At 31.9% G+C, this 18139-nt stretch overlaps 1 protein-coding gene across 3 annotated transcripts in view; it reads right to left on the reverse strand.

The window, feature by feature from the left end:
* Slc12a2 (solute carrier family 12 member 2) overlaps window positions 1-18139 on the reverse strand; it is a 99780-nt gene that overhangs the window by 23970 nt on the left and 57671 nt on the right. For all 3 annotated transcript variants that reach the window (XM_047556818.1, XM_047556817.1, XM_047556819.1), the window contains exons 11-17: window positions 14781-14888; window positions 13663-13786; window positions 12858-12959; window positions 11676-11831; window positions 10472-10571; window positions 6424-6535; window positions 4994-5134 (exon numbers count right to left, since the gene is read on the reverse strand). In XM_047556818.1, coding sequence (XP_047412774.1) covers window positions 4994-5134; window positions 6424-6535; window positions 10472-10571; window positions 11676-11831; window positions 12858-12959; window positions 13663-13786; window positions 14781-14888 — 843 coding nt within the window. The remainder of the gene's footprint in view (window positions 1-4993; window positions 5135-6423; window positions 6536-10471; window positions 10572-11675; window positions 11832-12857; window positions 12960-13662; window positions 13787-14780; window positions 14889-18139) is intronic.

The following is an 18139-nucleotide window of genomic DNA, read 5'->3' on the forward strand; positions in this document are numbered from 1 at the left end:
ATTTCTTTAGTGTTCTGTAGTTTTCACTGTAGAGGTCTTTCACCTCTTTTGTTAGATTGATTCCCAAATACTTTATTTTCTTTCAGGCTACTGTGAATAGGATAGTTTTCCTAATTTCTCTTTCAGTTGATTCATCACTGATGCATAGAAATGCATCCTGCTACTTTTCTGAATTCATTTATGAGTTCTAGAAGTTTTCTGGTAGAGTTTTTTGGTCCTCTAAATATAGAATCATGTCATTGGTAAATAGGGATAATTTGGGTTCCTCTTTTCCTATTTGTATCCTTTTAATGTCTTTCTTTTGTCTAATTGCTCTGGCTAGAGTTTCTAGAACTATGTTGAATAGAAATGATGAAAGAGGACATCCCTGTCTTGTTCCGGTTTTTAGAGGGAATGCTTCCAATTTTTCTTCAATTAGAATGATGTTGGCCTTTAAGCATTAACTTCCTGATGGGCCAAAATTTGCTATAATTCCATTATAATCCAAAGGTTTATTTGTGCATTTTGGGGGGGCTGGGATTGAGTCCAGGGCCATGCACACATTAGCTATACACGTCATCATTGAGCTACACACTCTTAACCCCCTAAAGATTTTATTTTTTATAAAATTAACAGTAACATTCTGTTTTACACTCTGTGCCACTTCTGCTTCCAACTTCATTACTAAGATAACCTTCCCCAGAATGAGTGAATGAAGAAATTTCACATGTATCACTCTCATACCTAAATCCTTCACAAATTCTAGTCAAAGTAGTTCGTTTGTTAAGAGGGTCATGTTTTCATAGTTTCCAATATAAAACAGGATGTGTATTAGGGAAATAATTTATTACAGAAAACATTTCTGCTCCAGAACATATTTCTCTAATGGTTGACAGAAAATCAGTTCTTCACGAATTCCTAATTGAATCTGACTTAGCGAAATGCAATCATTTGAACCTTATTACAAACACTCTTACCATATGTTTCCCCAAATCTCTAGCAATGTTTTCTGTGCATCTTAGGCCACAATTTATGGTAAGAAATGCATTTGTTATTATAATCTTCTATGTATCATTAACAAGAATTTTTACTATAGCAGGAAGAACAACTGTTTCCCCAAATGTGGTTTTTCATTTTGTCTTTCACTATTAAGTAAAAACATTTTCAAATATTATGGTTGCCTATTTAAAATTTAGTTAAGTTCTGATATGAGATTTCCATTACTTTAAAAATCACTGAAAAAACACCAGTTTTTGCTACATGATCTGGATGATTAGTTTTGAAAAGTTCAGTTAATAACAATGGTTTCAAATTATAATTAATAATCTCATGGCACCATCTATACCTAGATCCAGGCTATATGAATATAAATGTATATTTCAAATATTTTTATTGTCCATTTAGACTTCTTTTGGGTTCACTAATTTGAGAATTTTTTTTTAAATCACTGTTTATTTCAATATTTAATGAAGAAATGTCAGGAACACACAGTATATACCACCCAAGACAATTCTGGACCATTTTTCAGGAAAAAAAAAAAAAAAAGAGTTATGTCTCCATTGAAATACTACATAGGATTCATTTGATTTAATGGGCCATCAGTATATAATTCGGAATTTTCATTAAGAACATTTTCCTATTTAAAATAAAGGTATAAAATTGGGTTGATAATCAAGAGGCTGCTGTCTTGGAAAAAAAGAGAAAAAAAAATAAAAAGAAAACCCCAAATATGCAAATGAAGACATTAGCAGTGTTATGTCTCACTGCCTAAGGATTCTTTAAACAAGCTACTAATAAGACTCAGGATCTAAAAGTGAATCTTATTTTGTTGTGGAGGATGGATGTTCAAATGTATGTTGAATGGTAAATTATAATGGTATGTAGGGAGGATGGATGTTCAAATGTTTGTTGAATGGTAAAATATTATAATGATACATAGGGACAGATACAAGGTCTAGTAAAACAAATAAGAGAACCATATAAAAAACACCTTTAGGACTGTAGAATACTGCTGGACATGGTGGTGCACACCTGTAATCCCAGCAGCTTGGGAGGCAGAGGCAGGAGGATCGATAGTTCAAAGCCAGCCTCAGCAAAAGTGAGGCACTAAGCAATGCAGTGAGACCCTGTCTATAAATAAAATACAAAAAAGGGTTGGGGATGTGGTTCAGTGGTTGAGTGTTCGAGTTAAATCCCACATACATGTCATTTTATGTAGTAGGTTTCAAGAAGGTATAAGGTAAAAATAAATACTTTCAGTGAAAATTTATATTACAATATCAATTAGTCCTACAGGGGCAAACTGACACCTATTAGTAAGGACATTTCATACTGTTTCTCAGATAGCTCGCCCACTAGACTCTTCCCAGGGATCTTTGTAAAGGGGTTGAATTTGTAGGGTTTATAGGGCAATCTGAAGATGATGTTGTTCTATTTACCTTACTCTGCCCTTATTGATAAAATTTTCAGGATGCATGGAAGTTATGTTCGGTTGATGAAAATAATTAAGAGGATGGATTCTGATTCTTGCCAAATAAACAATATTGTCATTTATACCACAGAAAACCTTTAGGAGAGTGTCACCAATTAGCATGACATTCTGACAGGTGAGCAGTTCTCTAACTGTTCTCTGAACTGGACCACCATCAGCAACAGTATCTGGAACTTTATTAGAAATGTAAATTCTTGATACTTGCTACAAACCACCTGACTCATTCTGAGCTGGGACCCAGGAATTATTTTAACGAGTGATTCTCACGCTGAAGTTTAAGAACCACTATTTTATCAAAGAATTTTCCTTCATGCCCTTCATAAAATTTATTACATATACAGTAATCACAATGTTTTGATAAATTGTACAAAAGCAAGCAAGATTTACCCACTGGAAACAACCTTATGACCAGGGGTAGCATTATAGCTGAAATATTTAAATATATCATGTACAAAAAAGGATTAGTTTATAAAATCATGTATTCACCACTCAACTAAGAAAAAAACAAACAAACAAACAAACAACATACAGGAAGTACCCTATGTATCTTCATGCCCATTTTTCAGTACTGGGAATTGAATCCATGATTGTTTTACCATTAAGCTATATCCCCAGTTCTATTTATTTTTTACTTTGAGACAGGATCTTGCTAAATTGTCCAGAATGGCACCTCGAACACTCAATCCTCCTGTCTCAGCTTCCCAAGTTGCTGTGATAGAGGTACGTGCCATCATGCTTGGCTTCATGCCTGCTTTGTACTTTACATATTCTATTATTTAGGAACACATACCTATAAAAACTTATGTATTTAAAAATACATATCCTTCATATATTTAAGTTACTGTTTTTCCTTATTTTCTTTTTGATGTTTATCCTGTTGATAGAACAGTTTCTTTTCACCACTGTATAGAATTCCACTGAATAAAAATTATAGTATAATTTTCAGTTTTCTGATTGATGACTGTTAAAAGTTACTTTCAATTCTTTTTCAACTATTACAAATGATGTTGCTCAAGTTTCATATAGTCTTCACATGTGAAAAGTTTCTCTAAGATATATAATGAAGAATGAAATGTCCTAGAATGTTCATTGCTGGGTTGCTATCCAAAAGTGGTAGTTAAAAAAAAAAAAAAAAAAAAAAAAAAGTGGTTGTTCAATCTAAATTAGCACAGCAGTACCAAGATTTCTAATTGCTTTATATAATTTCTAATCTTATGTACTGACAAATATAATTTTTGGTCAATCTGATAGGTATGGAATTAAATCATATTGTGGTTTTAATTCTTATTTCTGTCATTTATTGCTCCTCCTCTATTCATATCTTTCACTTTTTGTTCTTTCTTTTACTCATTTACTAGTATTCTTTATATCCTCTGGACCATTCATAGCTGGTTACATGATAGGATTATTATCCTTCCTTGGTCTGTACCCTCCTTTTTAATTTTTTTCATATTTACTTTAAAAATTAATCTATTATTCATATTTCACCTGTTTCGTTAAAAAGACTTCCCTATATCATAAAATTATTTTATATATTAAATGTTTTAAAAAACTGTGTTTTGCATTTCAGTCCTTTAGTTGTCTGAAAATTATTTTTGTGTGGTCTTTGTAAGGATCTATTTTATTATTTTTTCCATGTGAATAATCAATTGTTCCAGCTCATTCTTTCAATTTCACCTCTGTCATTTGTTTAATTTCCTATGAGTAACTCCATTTTTTTTATTCCACTAGTCTAATTGTTTATTACTGCTTGAAGACCATAATGTCTTAATTACTTAGCACTCCCTAACTGCTGTTTTTCCTGAAGATTGTTTAACTATTCTTAAGTTTTAAGAAATGTACAAAACGAGCTCAGAGTACAATACTCTCAGCTTCCCATCTTTAACATAGTAGCTCCAAAATTAGAGTGAACAGAGGAAGCTTATGGTCGAGCTACTTTTTTTTTTTTTTTAAGATGGGGAATCCTGTGAAAATGATGGAAAACCCTATCTAAACCCATTTATTTCTCCCTACAAACTTTAGGATGAAAGGGACTGATATTCATAGAGGTTATTTGTTCAGTCTGAAATCATAATAAGGAAACAGTAGTGCTAGCATTTAAACCTAGGAGTGATTCTACATCCTCTATTCTGGTCAATCTACTACAAAACTGAAACAAATATAAATTTAGTACTAGCAAATACAGGAAGAAATATAAGGGACTGAGATTTTCAAAAAGTTAGATAAGGACTATATAAGTTAACATTCTTACAAAGAAAACCTATGGGATGCAGCAAGGAGTAGATGGAAACATTTTATAGGAGAGTAAGAGGCTAAGATAATTTTCAAATAGATTCTTGGCTGTCAGCCAAGAATATCTATAGTACCTTTGGTTCAAAATTATAAAATGTAGTCTGCCATAATTAAGATATTTAAAAAGATTTACCATTTGTATGACTTTGAAGAAAGAAATCTAGAATGAAAAATTTTTAAGAAGTTTATACAAAACTAAAATTTAGACACTTGAGGGGCTGACACATTTACCTGCATCAAATACTGTGCACCCTCTCTCAAGTCATCTGCATGAACTGGAGCATAAAAAGCCTTCATTTTGTTTTTAATAAGCCATCGTTGATATTTGGCTTGATCAATGGACATCTCTTTCATGGCTTGTCTTCGAGGACCCTTTATATAAAAAAAATTAACAATATATTTAATTAAAAGGTAATCCATTTCACATCTATAAAAACTAACCTATTATACAAGTTTGGAACAAGGTGTCTAAATGTTGGTGTGGAAGAAGTCTAATAAAAGCATTTTATTTTCATTTAACTAAATTCTTCCTAATACTTAAGAAGACAAAAAACCATAGTCAATGGCACAGGGTATACCAGTAGAAGGAAGAGAAGAGGAAGAAACAGATTTTAAAATAAACATATCAATTCAAAATTCATGAGATAAGTTACAAACTATTAAAAATGAGGAAGAGACTACACAGAGCAAAATAAGAGCTTTCCACTTTCATATAGAAAGTTTCCTAGTTTGTTTGGCCTAATTGTTTTTAATTTTTTGTCACACTTCTGTTAACAAAATAAGAATCTGTGACCTTAAAGTTATATTTTGATCCTTATAAGCAACACTAAAAATGTGTTATATACAAATACACAAAGCAAAAATCTAAAAATAGGGTTGGGGTTGTTTAGTGGTGGAGCACTCACCTAACATGTGAGGCACTGGGTTTGATTCTCAGCACCGTATATAAATACATTAATTAAATAAATAAAGAGGTCCATCGACAACTAAAAAAATTTAAAAAAAAATCTAAAAATATGTTTACTAGTATATACCTTAAAGAAGATTAAGAAAATATCTTCCCTGGTAGAAAAATTGCCTCATTTGTAATGTGGTATGCTTAAGAGTTTCAGACAAACTGGAAAACTCCACATATTCCAAGTGAGGTCAGTGTTTCAGTGTATCCTTCTACCCACGTATACACATACACACACCCTTGACTTTTCCACTATACAAGTAAAAGAGCAACTCTAGAAGAAGCTGGGACATGGGGGCATACAACACACATTTTCAGCACCAAAATAAGATGAACAATATAGCTCCGGAGAAAAGGAAATCTGACAAATATTTCAATTTCTTGTGCAGAACAAGTTAACCATCATCCAGTGATTGTTCTCAATATCCAAGATGCCAATAACAAAAAAACTACTTTGGCATGAACATTTTAAATTATTTTCTTATTCCTGTTTAGTAAAACAGTGAAGTTTCAAAATGTCCAAATTTTTCTAAAAATGTTATATTGATACTATTTACATGCAAAAACATTGTAAAGAAAACTACCTAAAAAAAAAAAAAACAACAAAAATTTGTCAAGTTGCTTTCAATCTAAAAAGTTCTACAAATTACAAGTTGTATACAAAATTAAAAATGTTTTAATTTAGAAAACAAAAATTGGTTCTTACCATGTGAACATGGCCACAAATCATCAATCCAACATTTTTCGTGAAATCATGAACAAGATGAAGTAAAGCTGGGCGTGAGTTTGGAGAACCTGTCATAACAAGACACTGTGGCCTAATTTAAGATTAAAAAGATAAAATTAGAGAAATTTGTGATTTGGACAACAAGAACATGATATTTAAGCTGTTTCTCTAAGAATAAAATATTACACTAGAACATTTATGCTATTATGGACACAGGTCAAAGGATTCTCTTAAGAGGTAACTCTTATCTAGACCTTTTTGGTAAATGCAAAAACCAACTCTTCTTGGAACATACATGATGCCAATGTCCCTCTAAGATAATAGGTAATATTTTACATGAAGTTTCTGGTAGTACAATAGGAGAAAATTATTAGACTAGTTAAAACTTAGGTTAACAACTTTTCATGTTCAAAATGTGATAAATATTCCAGTTCCTTCATAGAACTTGGAAAACTTAAGAGCACGGCTTGCCTTTAAATATAAAAAATGTAATTTCCTTCTTAGCTTGATCTCATCGTAATTACCTCTACTTCATGCTATCAGTCCTCTCTAGCTTAATTTTAATGACTTGCCATATAAGTAAAATCACCTATGGCAATTTGAACTAAAAATTGTTAATTGTAATTAATGATGTTGTGAAGGCCAAAAGTAAATTCACCTGTCCTTATAAACCTGAGAAATGGTGGTATGACTTTCACATAATAACTTGAATTTTCATTGACCAAAGAGGAAATCAATCTCAATTAATAACAACAAAAAAAATTCAGGTAACCATTTTATAAGTTAAAACAGATTAGCAAAAATTCTTGAGAATAAGAATTTCTATAATCAAAACAAATATTAACAGAAAGCAAAGAGTATACTATAATATTAACTTAAACATTATATCAACATTTAGAGTACTGCATAAAATAAGCATGATAACCTGAACAAAGACTTTTAAAAATATTTATTTATCATTTTAACAAACTAACTGAAAAATCAATTCTGTCTGGGAGAGTTGCTTTGGGGCAATTAAACAACATCATGTCCTATGGCCCAAAACACCAAGTGCCTTCCGTTTCTGAGCCTTAGCAGGTTACATGGTTCTCCAGCTACAAAGTACATTTCCTAGCATTCCTAGGAGCTAATCATGGTCCTATGGGTAACAGCCCAGAGATGTTCCTACTCCCAGGTCATGTCCTTTAAAAAAGAAGTTGGTATCCTTCCATACTTCTTTTTTTTTTTGCCCCTTTCCTGTAAGCTAGACCATGGGTATGGTCATGACTTTGACCACCTGACAAAAACATTTTTTAGGGAATGGCAGACTGACAAGACAAAAGTAATGTGGGTCTCCAATGACTAAATAGAGCAAGTCTTCTTACTTGCCACAAAAGATCCATTTAGACCATCACATGACACCAATGTCTCTCTTGTTTTAACTACTACATTTTTCAGTGTGTTGTTATGGTAATCTAGCCTATACCATAACTAACATAACCTATTACTGTGGGAAATTAACTTATTCCTATCTTTGCTAACTAGTAAACACATTGCAAAGGCATAATTTAGTGCAGTTTTATGACACAAAAAAGTATAGTACAAAATATATCATGGATGACTAACAGCGTTACAGCAAACATTTGCCTTGATTTAAATTCCTCAAAAATCCCACGTTACATATTTTTTAAAAGCACAAAACCACAAACATGAAGAACAAAAGAGAAAACAGCATTGAAATATTGAAAGCTAGAAACCAACTGGAAGAACAGTAAAGGATAGATAGGTAAATCCCACAAAGGCATGAGAAAACTGTGAAGCTCTCTGATTTTATACCTAAAAATCATTAAAATGCCTAGGAAATGTATTAGATATCTCTAGAAGTGGCAGGAACATTGTGATAAAGAAACAAAAGTAAGGAGAATTGGTTTCCAGTCTGCATAAGAAGCAACTAGAAAGACTCAAACACTTCTATTAGTATGATGGGCAACTGTCCCTGTTATCTCCCCAGTCCTAATTGGCATATTTGCTAGAGAGAGAACTTCACGTCTGGAGATATCAGAAACAACTAAGGGCAGATGTAGGATATTTGAAATAGAGTAGTTAGAACATTTATACATTGAGCTGGGTGTAATGGTGCATGCTTTATATCCCAGCGACTTAGGATGCTGAGGAAGGAGGATCACAAGTTCAAAGCCAGCCTCAGCAATTTAGTGAGGCCCTAAGCAACTTTGCAAGATGCTGTCTTAAATTAAAAAATAAAAAAGGGCTAAGGGTGTGGTTCAGTTGTTAAGCGCCCCTGGGTTCAATCTCTAATACCAAAAAGACAAACAAAATAAAATAAAACAAACAAACCACATTTATATATTGAAACCTGAGAGTCCCAAACCACTTCCCTTTCTGGCTCTCACAATTTTGGTAGCAAGGCAAGCAGAAGATTAAAAGATTCATTTCTGGGAAATCTAATCAGATCAAAAAGAAAGCCTTTAAGATGACTTAAATTCCTCAAAGAACAAGCAAAGCCACCTTAATCTACATTAAGGATTTAACCAACAAGACCCACTCACCAATACAGAGCTTCCTTGCCAAGAATTACAAATACTTTACTTCAGACAAAGCTTAATTCAAAAACCCAACTTAAAGAAACAGAAAAAAATGAGAAGGAAACTTCAAGGAAACAGTAACTACAAGATGAATAAACAAAATCTGGCAAGTTTGGTGAAGGCTGAGATATTAATAAATACAAAGTTTAATAAGAAAAAAATAAATTCAGGGAAAACAGAAAAACCATACAGCCAAGAAAACTGTGCAGCCAAGAAAAAGTTATTATAATATACTACATGGCTCAGCTGTGTCTCATGTTTGGAGTCCCCCGTCCCCTGCCAAATATCCAAATATAATCTAATCAAAATGAGAACATAAAAATATATTCGAAGGTAGGGTAAAGAGAAGGGAGCATGCAAGTATTGGTCTCGGGTAGATAAAAGACATTGATAAAGGCTAAAATTTAAAATGAGGTTTATGAAATAAATACTAAAAAATCTGCCTAAGTTGAAAGTGGTTGCTTGTGGTGTACAGGGATACCAAGAGTAAGGCAATCATTGATTTTGATGACAAACCTTAAAAATCCTATATACTAATTTCTCCTCAGAGTGCTCATATGCAATTCTAACAAAAAATTAAGTGAAAATTGGATTCAATATTTTAAAAATGTTCCCATTACTATAAGGCAAAGCAACAGGTATTTTTCTGATGGGAAATTAACTTTGACTCATTCATACCCTCATTTATGAGATACATTTTACATAAAAGGATAGTTTGTATTTTTCTGTCATAGTTGACATCAACTATTCAAAATATGCTAACTAAACTTGTCTTCCCAGGTTCTCATTCCTGGCACTTTCCCTTTCGTTACTGACAAACATGGACTTCTGTGTTAATTATACAGAAGTCATTAAGAAATGAGTATTTATGACTGAAGAAAGTCACCTGTTCACAGCCAGAGTTAATTTGAAGAATTTAAATATCACTAATGTTCTGTTTTTGAAAACAACAAACTTAGTTTTAACCAAGTACACATAATAACCTATAATTTTTTAAAATCCATTGTAAGTAAATAATATTTACAGATTGAACTGATTCTTTATTACAACAGGTTTTCAGTCACTTATGTGAGTAAATAACACAAACATATTTAGTGTTTTAAAAGTAAAATTACAAAATAATGTCAAAAATCTATGAATTTTTTATATATAAAATAATATAATATTCAAATGGCCATAGAAAAATTTTCACTCTATTAAAATTATCACTTAGAAGTTTTCAAATAAGGAACCTCCAAAACTTTCATAACCCTAAGGTAGATAATTTTTCTTTTCAGACAATTTGGTTTTAAAGAATTAAATTGCCCAAGACTGACAAAAACAAAAATGATATCCTATTCTTTTGGAGAACTTTTTATGGAATAACAACATATGAACATGTTACTGAATTTAAGACCAGGCTGGTCAGCTAACATAAAATGTTTCCATGTTAACATATTACCTACCTAAAGTTTTTCACATGGTCTTCTACTCCAGAAAGACGGATTGAATGCTGCAGTGCATTCAGATAAGTCAAGGCCTGTGTGGAGGATCCCCAGTTCACATCTATAAAAAGACAACGTTCATGCAACATAATGCCAATGATAACTTCTCAACAACCAATTTGAGACTCACACAGAAACATGCTTTCATATTTTAAAAAGGCAATTGCTAAAATAAACTACTGTACTCATAACTTTTAATAATTCAAGTATATAGCATGACACTACTACTATAAGCACCTTAACTATAATTGCATTTAAAGTATAATTTTAAAAAGACCGATTGATAGTACTGTAGGTATTGGTCTCAGGTAGGTAAAGAGTCTTTCAATAAAGAAAACAGTTTTAGAATTACTGTTTATGTAGCCAAAGGTCTAAACTTTCCAAATCTTCTCAGATCTTTTTCTGGATCCTGGAGCAATTCCAGTATATCTTAGATATCATCATCTTGTGCAGAGACATACATAACCATTACCAATATGGAACACATATAATCATTAATTTCCCAGTTAAAACATGTCTGTCCATTTTTCCTTGCCACATAGTAATCTAATGGGAAAGATACTATGTCTTCTAATATTTTGTGAATTCTGTCTTACTTCCTATAGTTCTAAGATCAATACAGGAAATATGTATGCTTAATAGGCTAAAAGGTACTACAGTTCTACAAACCTGAATTCTTTCAGAGTAATTTTAACATAGAGTGCAACAGAATGTTAATGATATTGATTTATTATTAATAGGATTAAATTGATTTACTCCTATTAGGATTAAATTTAATTTATAGGTAAGAATAAAATTGCACAGAAATAGGCTTAGGTAATTATTTCATTACAACTCCACATGTACGTGCCTGCCTCTATCCCAGATACTTTGGAGTCTGAGGCAGGAGGATTGCAAGTTCGAGGACCAACTGAGCAACTTAGACCTTGTCTCATAAAACAAAAAGGGCTAGGGGAGTAGCTTTGTAAAGCACCATTGGTTTCAATACCTGGTTCAAATAAAAACAAAAATGTAAACAAAAACAAAAACCCTATAACAGAACAGAACAAAAATGCTATGTATTTGAAAAATTACAGCAAAAAACTGTGCATACTGGGAAACAATTTTAGAGTTTACATGAAATAATTTTCAAATATACAAATACTAAATAGGAAAGGCTACTAACCTGGTTTTTTGTAGGTAACATAAATATATAGTCCAAGAACTATCACATATGTTAGCAATGCAGCCCACCAGTTAATGACAAACATTACTATGCAACAAAGAATTGCTCCAAGAAGTGATATCCACATGTTGTAGTATTTGAATGCAGGACGCCATCCTAATGATAAAGATGAATAAAAGTCATTCGAATTCCTCATCAACTTTATATAATGGTACATATGTATGTTTGTACAAAAATTACTGTAGCTGCCTCACTGAGAGAATTGTTTAGTGATAGTAATAAAATCAGGTGATACCTACTGAGAAATAGTATCTGTAGTACTTTATACATTCATCTGATTAGAAAGAAACTAATAGTATACCAAGCAAAGTAACATTCTGTTAATTTAATAATTCAATGTTTAGAACTAAGACTACAAATGCGCCAAGTTCTACATTAACACATCTTTATTATTCCTATTCTACGACACTTAGATCCTCTGAAGAAACAATATTTTTGTTCTATTAGTTCTATACCTGATTTCAAACTGTTATCACAGTTTATAACAAAAGTTTCATACACTTTTTCAGTTGTTAGAATTCCACCAAACTCATTGTGTTAAAAACATCTCAGGGGCTGCGGATAAAGCTCAGTGGTAGAGTGCATGCTTGACATGCGTGAGGACTTGGGTTCAATCCCCAGCACCAAGAAAAACAATTTTTTTTTTTTTTTTTTTGTAAAAGGTAAACTATATCATAAAAATGTTCTTAGAACTGAAACAGAATCAGTTCAACAGTACAAAAGACTTGAAAAAATAGAACTCACAAAATATTTTAAATGCTTTGAAAATAATAAACAAAATATTATCAAGGACTGGGTTTGTAGCTCAGTGGCAGAGCACTTGCCTAGCACAAGTGAAGCACTGTGTCTGATCCTCAGCACCACATAAAAATAAATAAATAAAATAAAGGTACTGTGTTCATCCACAACTCAAAAAAATTTTTTAAAAAAGGAATACTATCAGTAAACTTCAAGACAAAAAGATATTTGAAGGCTTAACTTGATTTAACTGTAAAGTACAACTGAGTATTAATAAGCTAATACCACACATGCCAACTTTAAAACTATGCTTAAGTTTTGTTTTCTCTGAAATCAAAGACATTAATATATTTACAAAACAGTTTTTAAAAACATAATTATCACCTGGAGATTTTGCAAGTGATGCGTGGAATACTGAAAAATTGATCAATGCATATGATGCAAGGAAGAAGTTAGAGATAATTGGAGCAATAACATTTAATTCAGCTGCAAAAGAGACATAAGTAAATTTAATGAGATATTTTTAAATGTAATATTATGAAATATTTCAACATTTAGATATTAGCATAATGAACACTCCATAGTCACTATCTAGATTGCGTAAGTAGTTACTTTTTGCCAAAATGCAAAATAAACTTTACTTTCAGGAATCCAACTTTATGTACACAGTTGAAACCCTGTTTATAGCTCACTATTCCAAACTTGGTACATTCCTTCCAATCATAATTATATATGTGTGTGTATATATATGTGTATATGTATATATATGGTATATATTAACTATGTATTAAACTATATATATAGTTTTACTACATATGTATAGTCTTGTATTACACAGGACTGTTTGGGGTATTTTGAAAGTATTTTACATAAATAATATACTGTATCTATCACTCTTCAATCTAATCTTTTAGAAAACTCTGCAGTCCTATATTTATTTCTTCTGGGAAAATCTAGGAGCTTCCTCTAGCCCCAATAAGGACTTTTTAGCAGAGGTAATAAATTCAGGAGCTATCTATTGAGAAATAATATCTGCAGTACTTTATACACTAATTCATTTGATTAGAAAGAAATTATTGGTATGTACCATGCAAAGTGACACTTTGTTAGTAATTTAATTATTCAATGATAAAAGCTAATACTACAAATGGGCCAAGCTCTACATTAGCACATCACTTATGTAACTAACCAATTAAGATGAATCCAAGTGCAATTAAAAATGTTAAGATATAACCACGAAGAGGTTCATTATTTTTTCCATAACCTTTAGCAAACATCTGGAAAGCTGGGTAGATGTTGTCCTTACAAAGAGCCTAATGAAAAAATGCAACATTAGAATATATAAAAATTAGATATACAATTTGCTTATAGCTACAATAGGTTAATAAGGAATGGAGCCCAAGTTTCTAATTCCCAATTCTCTTTCTTTCCTTTCTCATGGTGCTTCCTTCACCTACTAACTGTTTAAGTGATTAAGACATTTCAAATATTGGAAATGATAGGTAGTTTAGAAAACCTCTTAAATTTTCTCTGTTTTATCCCATTCCTATGTTGAAATCCTTGTATTTATGAAGAATCAGAGAAGCAGGTATAAAAATAAAAATATAGGGCTGGGGTTGCAGCTCAGTGGTAGAGCACTTGCCTAGCATGTGTGAGGCACTGGGTTCAAGTCTCAGCACCGCATATAAATAAATGAATAAAATAAAGGTACATCAGCAACTTAAAAAATTTTTTTAAATATAATAAAACAGAAATTGGAATCTTGATAAGTATAACTTAGGGGTAACCTACGTTAAGAAAACCAAGTCCAAACCCTAAACTTCAGATAAAAATCCTAATTATGGCATTTCTGTTAACCTGGACATGACATTTCACTGCTACTTTTTTTTCCCCCCTCCATGTTTGTAGTACTGAGGGTTAAACAGGCCTTGAATGTGCTAGGCACAATGTGCTACCATTGAGCTACTCTCCAAGCCCTGTACTTTACTACCACTGATTTATGATTTATTACATTCCTAATTCTTGGTAAAGATCATAAAAATTTATGCTAGGTATGTCAAAAAGCAAAACCCATCATCATTTCTTAAAAAAACAACTCAGACTACTATATCTTGATAGTGAGTAAATGCACAAAATGTATACGTATGTGCATCTTATACATAAAATGTACACCATGTTATGTGCACATGTATATATCATATACTTGAGGTTGATAGATGCAACTAATTTAAAAATAATAACAATCCCAAACTGAAAAATATCATCTTAACTCCCTCTTCAATAAGGCTTGCAATATGAAATACTTACCTGAAATATTTTGGGAGCACTCACAAGAGATGCTAATGCTGAAGAAAGAGTGGCTGAAAAGATACCTGCAGAAATTAATGGTGCAAATCCTGACACCATGCTCATTACCTTAAATAAAAGTGACAAAAAATGGGAAATAAGTCTGAAAAATAATTTGGAAAAGGACATAATATATAGTCACAATTTTACTCTTATAAATGTAACAGTTCTGGGTATAATTTAATGATAGTAAACAATAACAATGTGCAATAACAATTTGCATTATGAATTTGTGAATTGGATTTACAACTAGTCACCTTTTCATTTTGTAAAATTTCAAATGACACACAGAAGTTCATAATGAATCACCATTTATCCATTACCAGGTTTCATCAGTGATCAATATAAAGCCAATCTTTGAATTATTTTACAAAAAAAATCACAGATACTTAATGCATAAATGTTTCGGTGAGTATCTCGAACAGGTAAAGAATTCTGAAAACTGTAATGACAATGACACTATTCTGGCTTAAAAAATTAATTTCTTAACAGTACTACATATCTAGTCAGCATTCAAATTCATCTCTTTTTTCTTGACCCCTTAAAACAGTTAATTTGAATTAGGATTCAAAAAAGGATTACATTTATTGGGTCGATGTATCTCAGGTTTTTTTCAATCTACAAGTTCATACTTCCTTTTCATTTTGTTCGTTTGCTTTATGCCATTTCTCCTCTAGAGAGCCCACACCCTGGCATTTGCTGACTACATCTCCATTGGGTTTAATCTGTTTGTCATCTCTATATTTTCAGTAAACTGATTGTTAGATGTAGACAGCTATACTGAGGCATAAGAACTTCCATCAGTAAAATCATTTCTTTTTGTGATGTTAAGACAGCATTGTGGTTATTATTTAAAAAAAATAAGTCCTTAAGAGTTAAACATGGAAATATTTCCAGCTGAATGGATATAATATAAAGTCTTCAGTTTGCTCCCAAATAAACTGGGATGTGGAGAGAAAAATGAACAAAAACTAGGCATGCATTAATAACTGATGCAGTCAGGCAATGTGTACATTAGGTTCATTATATTGCTTTCTGTGTTCAAATATTTCTTGGTGAGCACCTTTTTAAATTTTTTAAACAATGACAAAAAGGACTGATCCTTTGGCTTATGAGAAGACAACCAGATAAATTCAAACGAGGGGTACAATACAAAGCATCTTTGCTCCATTGTTCAAAATGTAATGTCACAAAGATTAAGACAGGCTAGGAACTGCCATAGATTAAGTGACATACCAAATGTTGGAAAAAATAAAGTACATTACTGGAACAAGTGAAATAATAGTATATCATCAATGCTAACTTTCTTAAGTGGGAGAAATGTACTATGCATACACAGAATGTCTTACTTCAAACTGATTATTATGTTGTGATGTCTATAACTTATTCTCGTAATTGAGAAGAAAAATATACAGAGAAAGATAAAACATTCATCAAAATATAAACAACTAGTAAAAGACTGTTATTCAAATATTCAAGGTGGATTCAAGTATTGTCAGTCTGATCCATCCATTCTAAAATTTCCCAGCAATGAATGGTGATCATCACTTAGATTCATTACTTCACTAGTGAAAATTCTACCTTTTGTTTAAATGCACAAAGAATATGCCAGCTGAGGCCAAGGAGATTAAGGAAATTGAATAATCAAGTTAAAGTTGTTTGTGACCTTCATAAACTTGACTGTAATACTGTAAGAGCACGGTTCCTGGTCATGAGGCATAATTATGATTTCATGTATACATAAACCACCTTGTTTTACTTAAAATATCTTTCCCTGTATCTTACAGTAGACTTGAAGAATTTTATAAGAATATAAAGAATTCTTATCTTAACATTTCAAGACTTAATTAGTATTGACTTGTCTGAGAAGCCTGGGGAGGAAAAAACTTGAAAAGATGATTCTTCTGTTCTGCCCTCTAGTAACAATTTAGCAGTTTCACATATGCCATCCATTCTGCATAAGTACTATTTATTATGGCAATTATTAAAGCTAGATTATGTAGCATTGTCAACCCTACCTTTAAGAAAGAGGTTGTAAAAGACACAGAAGACAAGCAACAATTAAAAATGAAGAGCCATAACTTCAACTATGTATACAAGATTTTACACATCTATAATGATCTCAAAGTTAAATTAAGTGCAAATACAGGACATAAATGAAGGAAAAAAGTAAGGAATAGAGAATACAGCACATACAATGTTGCTGAGCTAAGGCAAAACTGATACCACCAACATCACATCATAATAACCTCCAGCTTTCAATGTGAAAGAAACTGCATTTTCCCAGCTCTGCATTGAGGCAAATAATGTTCTATGCTTAGCATCTGGAAATATTATGCTACACAGCCTGCTAGGTTTCTGGTTTTCCAGTTAAATATTTACCCAATACCCTCTGCATTTCCCAAAATTTAATGTTGAAATATGAGTAAGGATAATGATGTTGAAAGCAAATAATGGTACTATCAGTGCTGCCCACAATATATAGTAGAATCAAAGATGAAAAACAAGATGGTTTTGTCTCTAATAAGGGAAAAAAGACAAAAGCATAATAAAAGGTGAAAGGTAAAAAGAAAATGAATGGCTAAGTGGGGTGTGTGTATTAGTGCATGGCAAGCAGAGTGAGGTACTGAATAAAGGAAGAAAGTGCAGTAAACCCTTGAGCATGCACATGTATACAGACACACACCATGACTGAAATTGACTAAACAGATGGAAGTGGGACTTAGGAGATAAAGGGTTTTGACTAAGAAGTGTACATTTTGTTATTAGGCAATGGTAAGTAAAAGTTTTAGAGGACATTAAAAAGTGAAAACAGAAAAACATAAAACTACATATAAAATCAATAATTGAAGACAAAATATCCCAAATTACTCCCTTAAAGTACAGAAAGTCTATTATATGTAAAACAGTACTATAAAGTGTGGCCTGTATATATTTTATGATGGAGACTCCAATTAATATACTTCTTCGTTGTAGTCTTCCATCATCTTTATATTCTAAAAGACAAGTGATCTATATTTTTACAGGATTTTTTTTCATCATTTTGTATCATTTTGCCAGTTTTTTTTTTTTTTAAATATTTACTTAAATTAAAAAGCTTGGGCTGGGGATGTAGCTCAGTGGCATACTAGCACGTATGAAATTCCTGGATTCAATCCCCACCACAACAAAAATATTTTCAAAGAAAAAAAAATTAAAAAGCTTTACTTACACCAAACTCCTCTTTGCCTGAATGAGTTCAAAGTAGATTTGATAATGACAACACACTTTTGTATTTTAAGGCAACAATGTACAAATCTGACTGGCATTCTCACTCACTG

This window comes from Sciurus carolinensis, chromosome 6, assembly GCF_902686445.1.
Source record: "Sciurus carolinensis chromosome 6, mSciCar1.2, whole genome shotgun sequence".
Taxonomy (NCBI): Eukaryota; Metazoa; Chordata; class Mammalia; order Rodentia; family Sciuridae; genus Sciurus; species Sciurus carolinensis.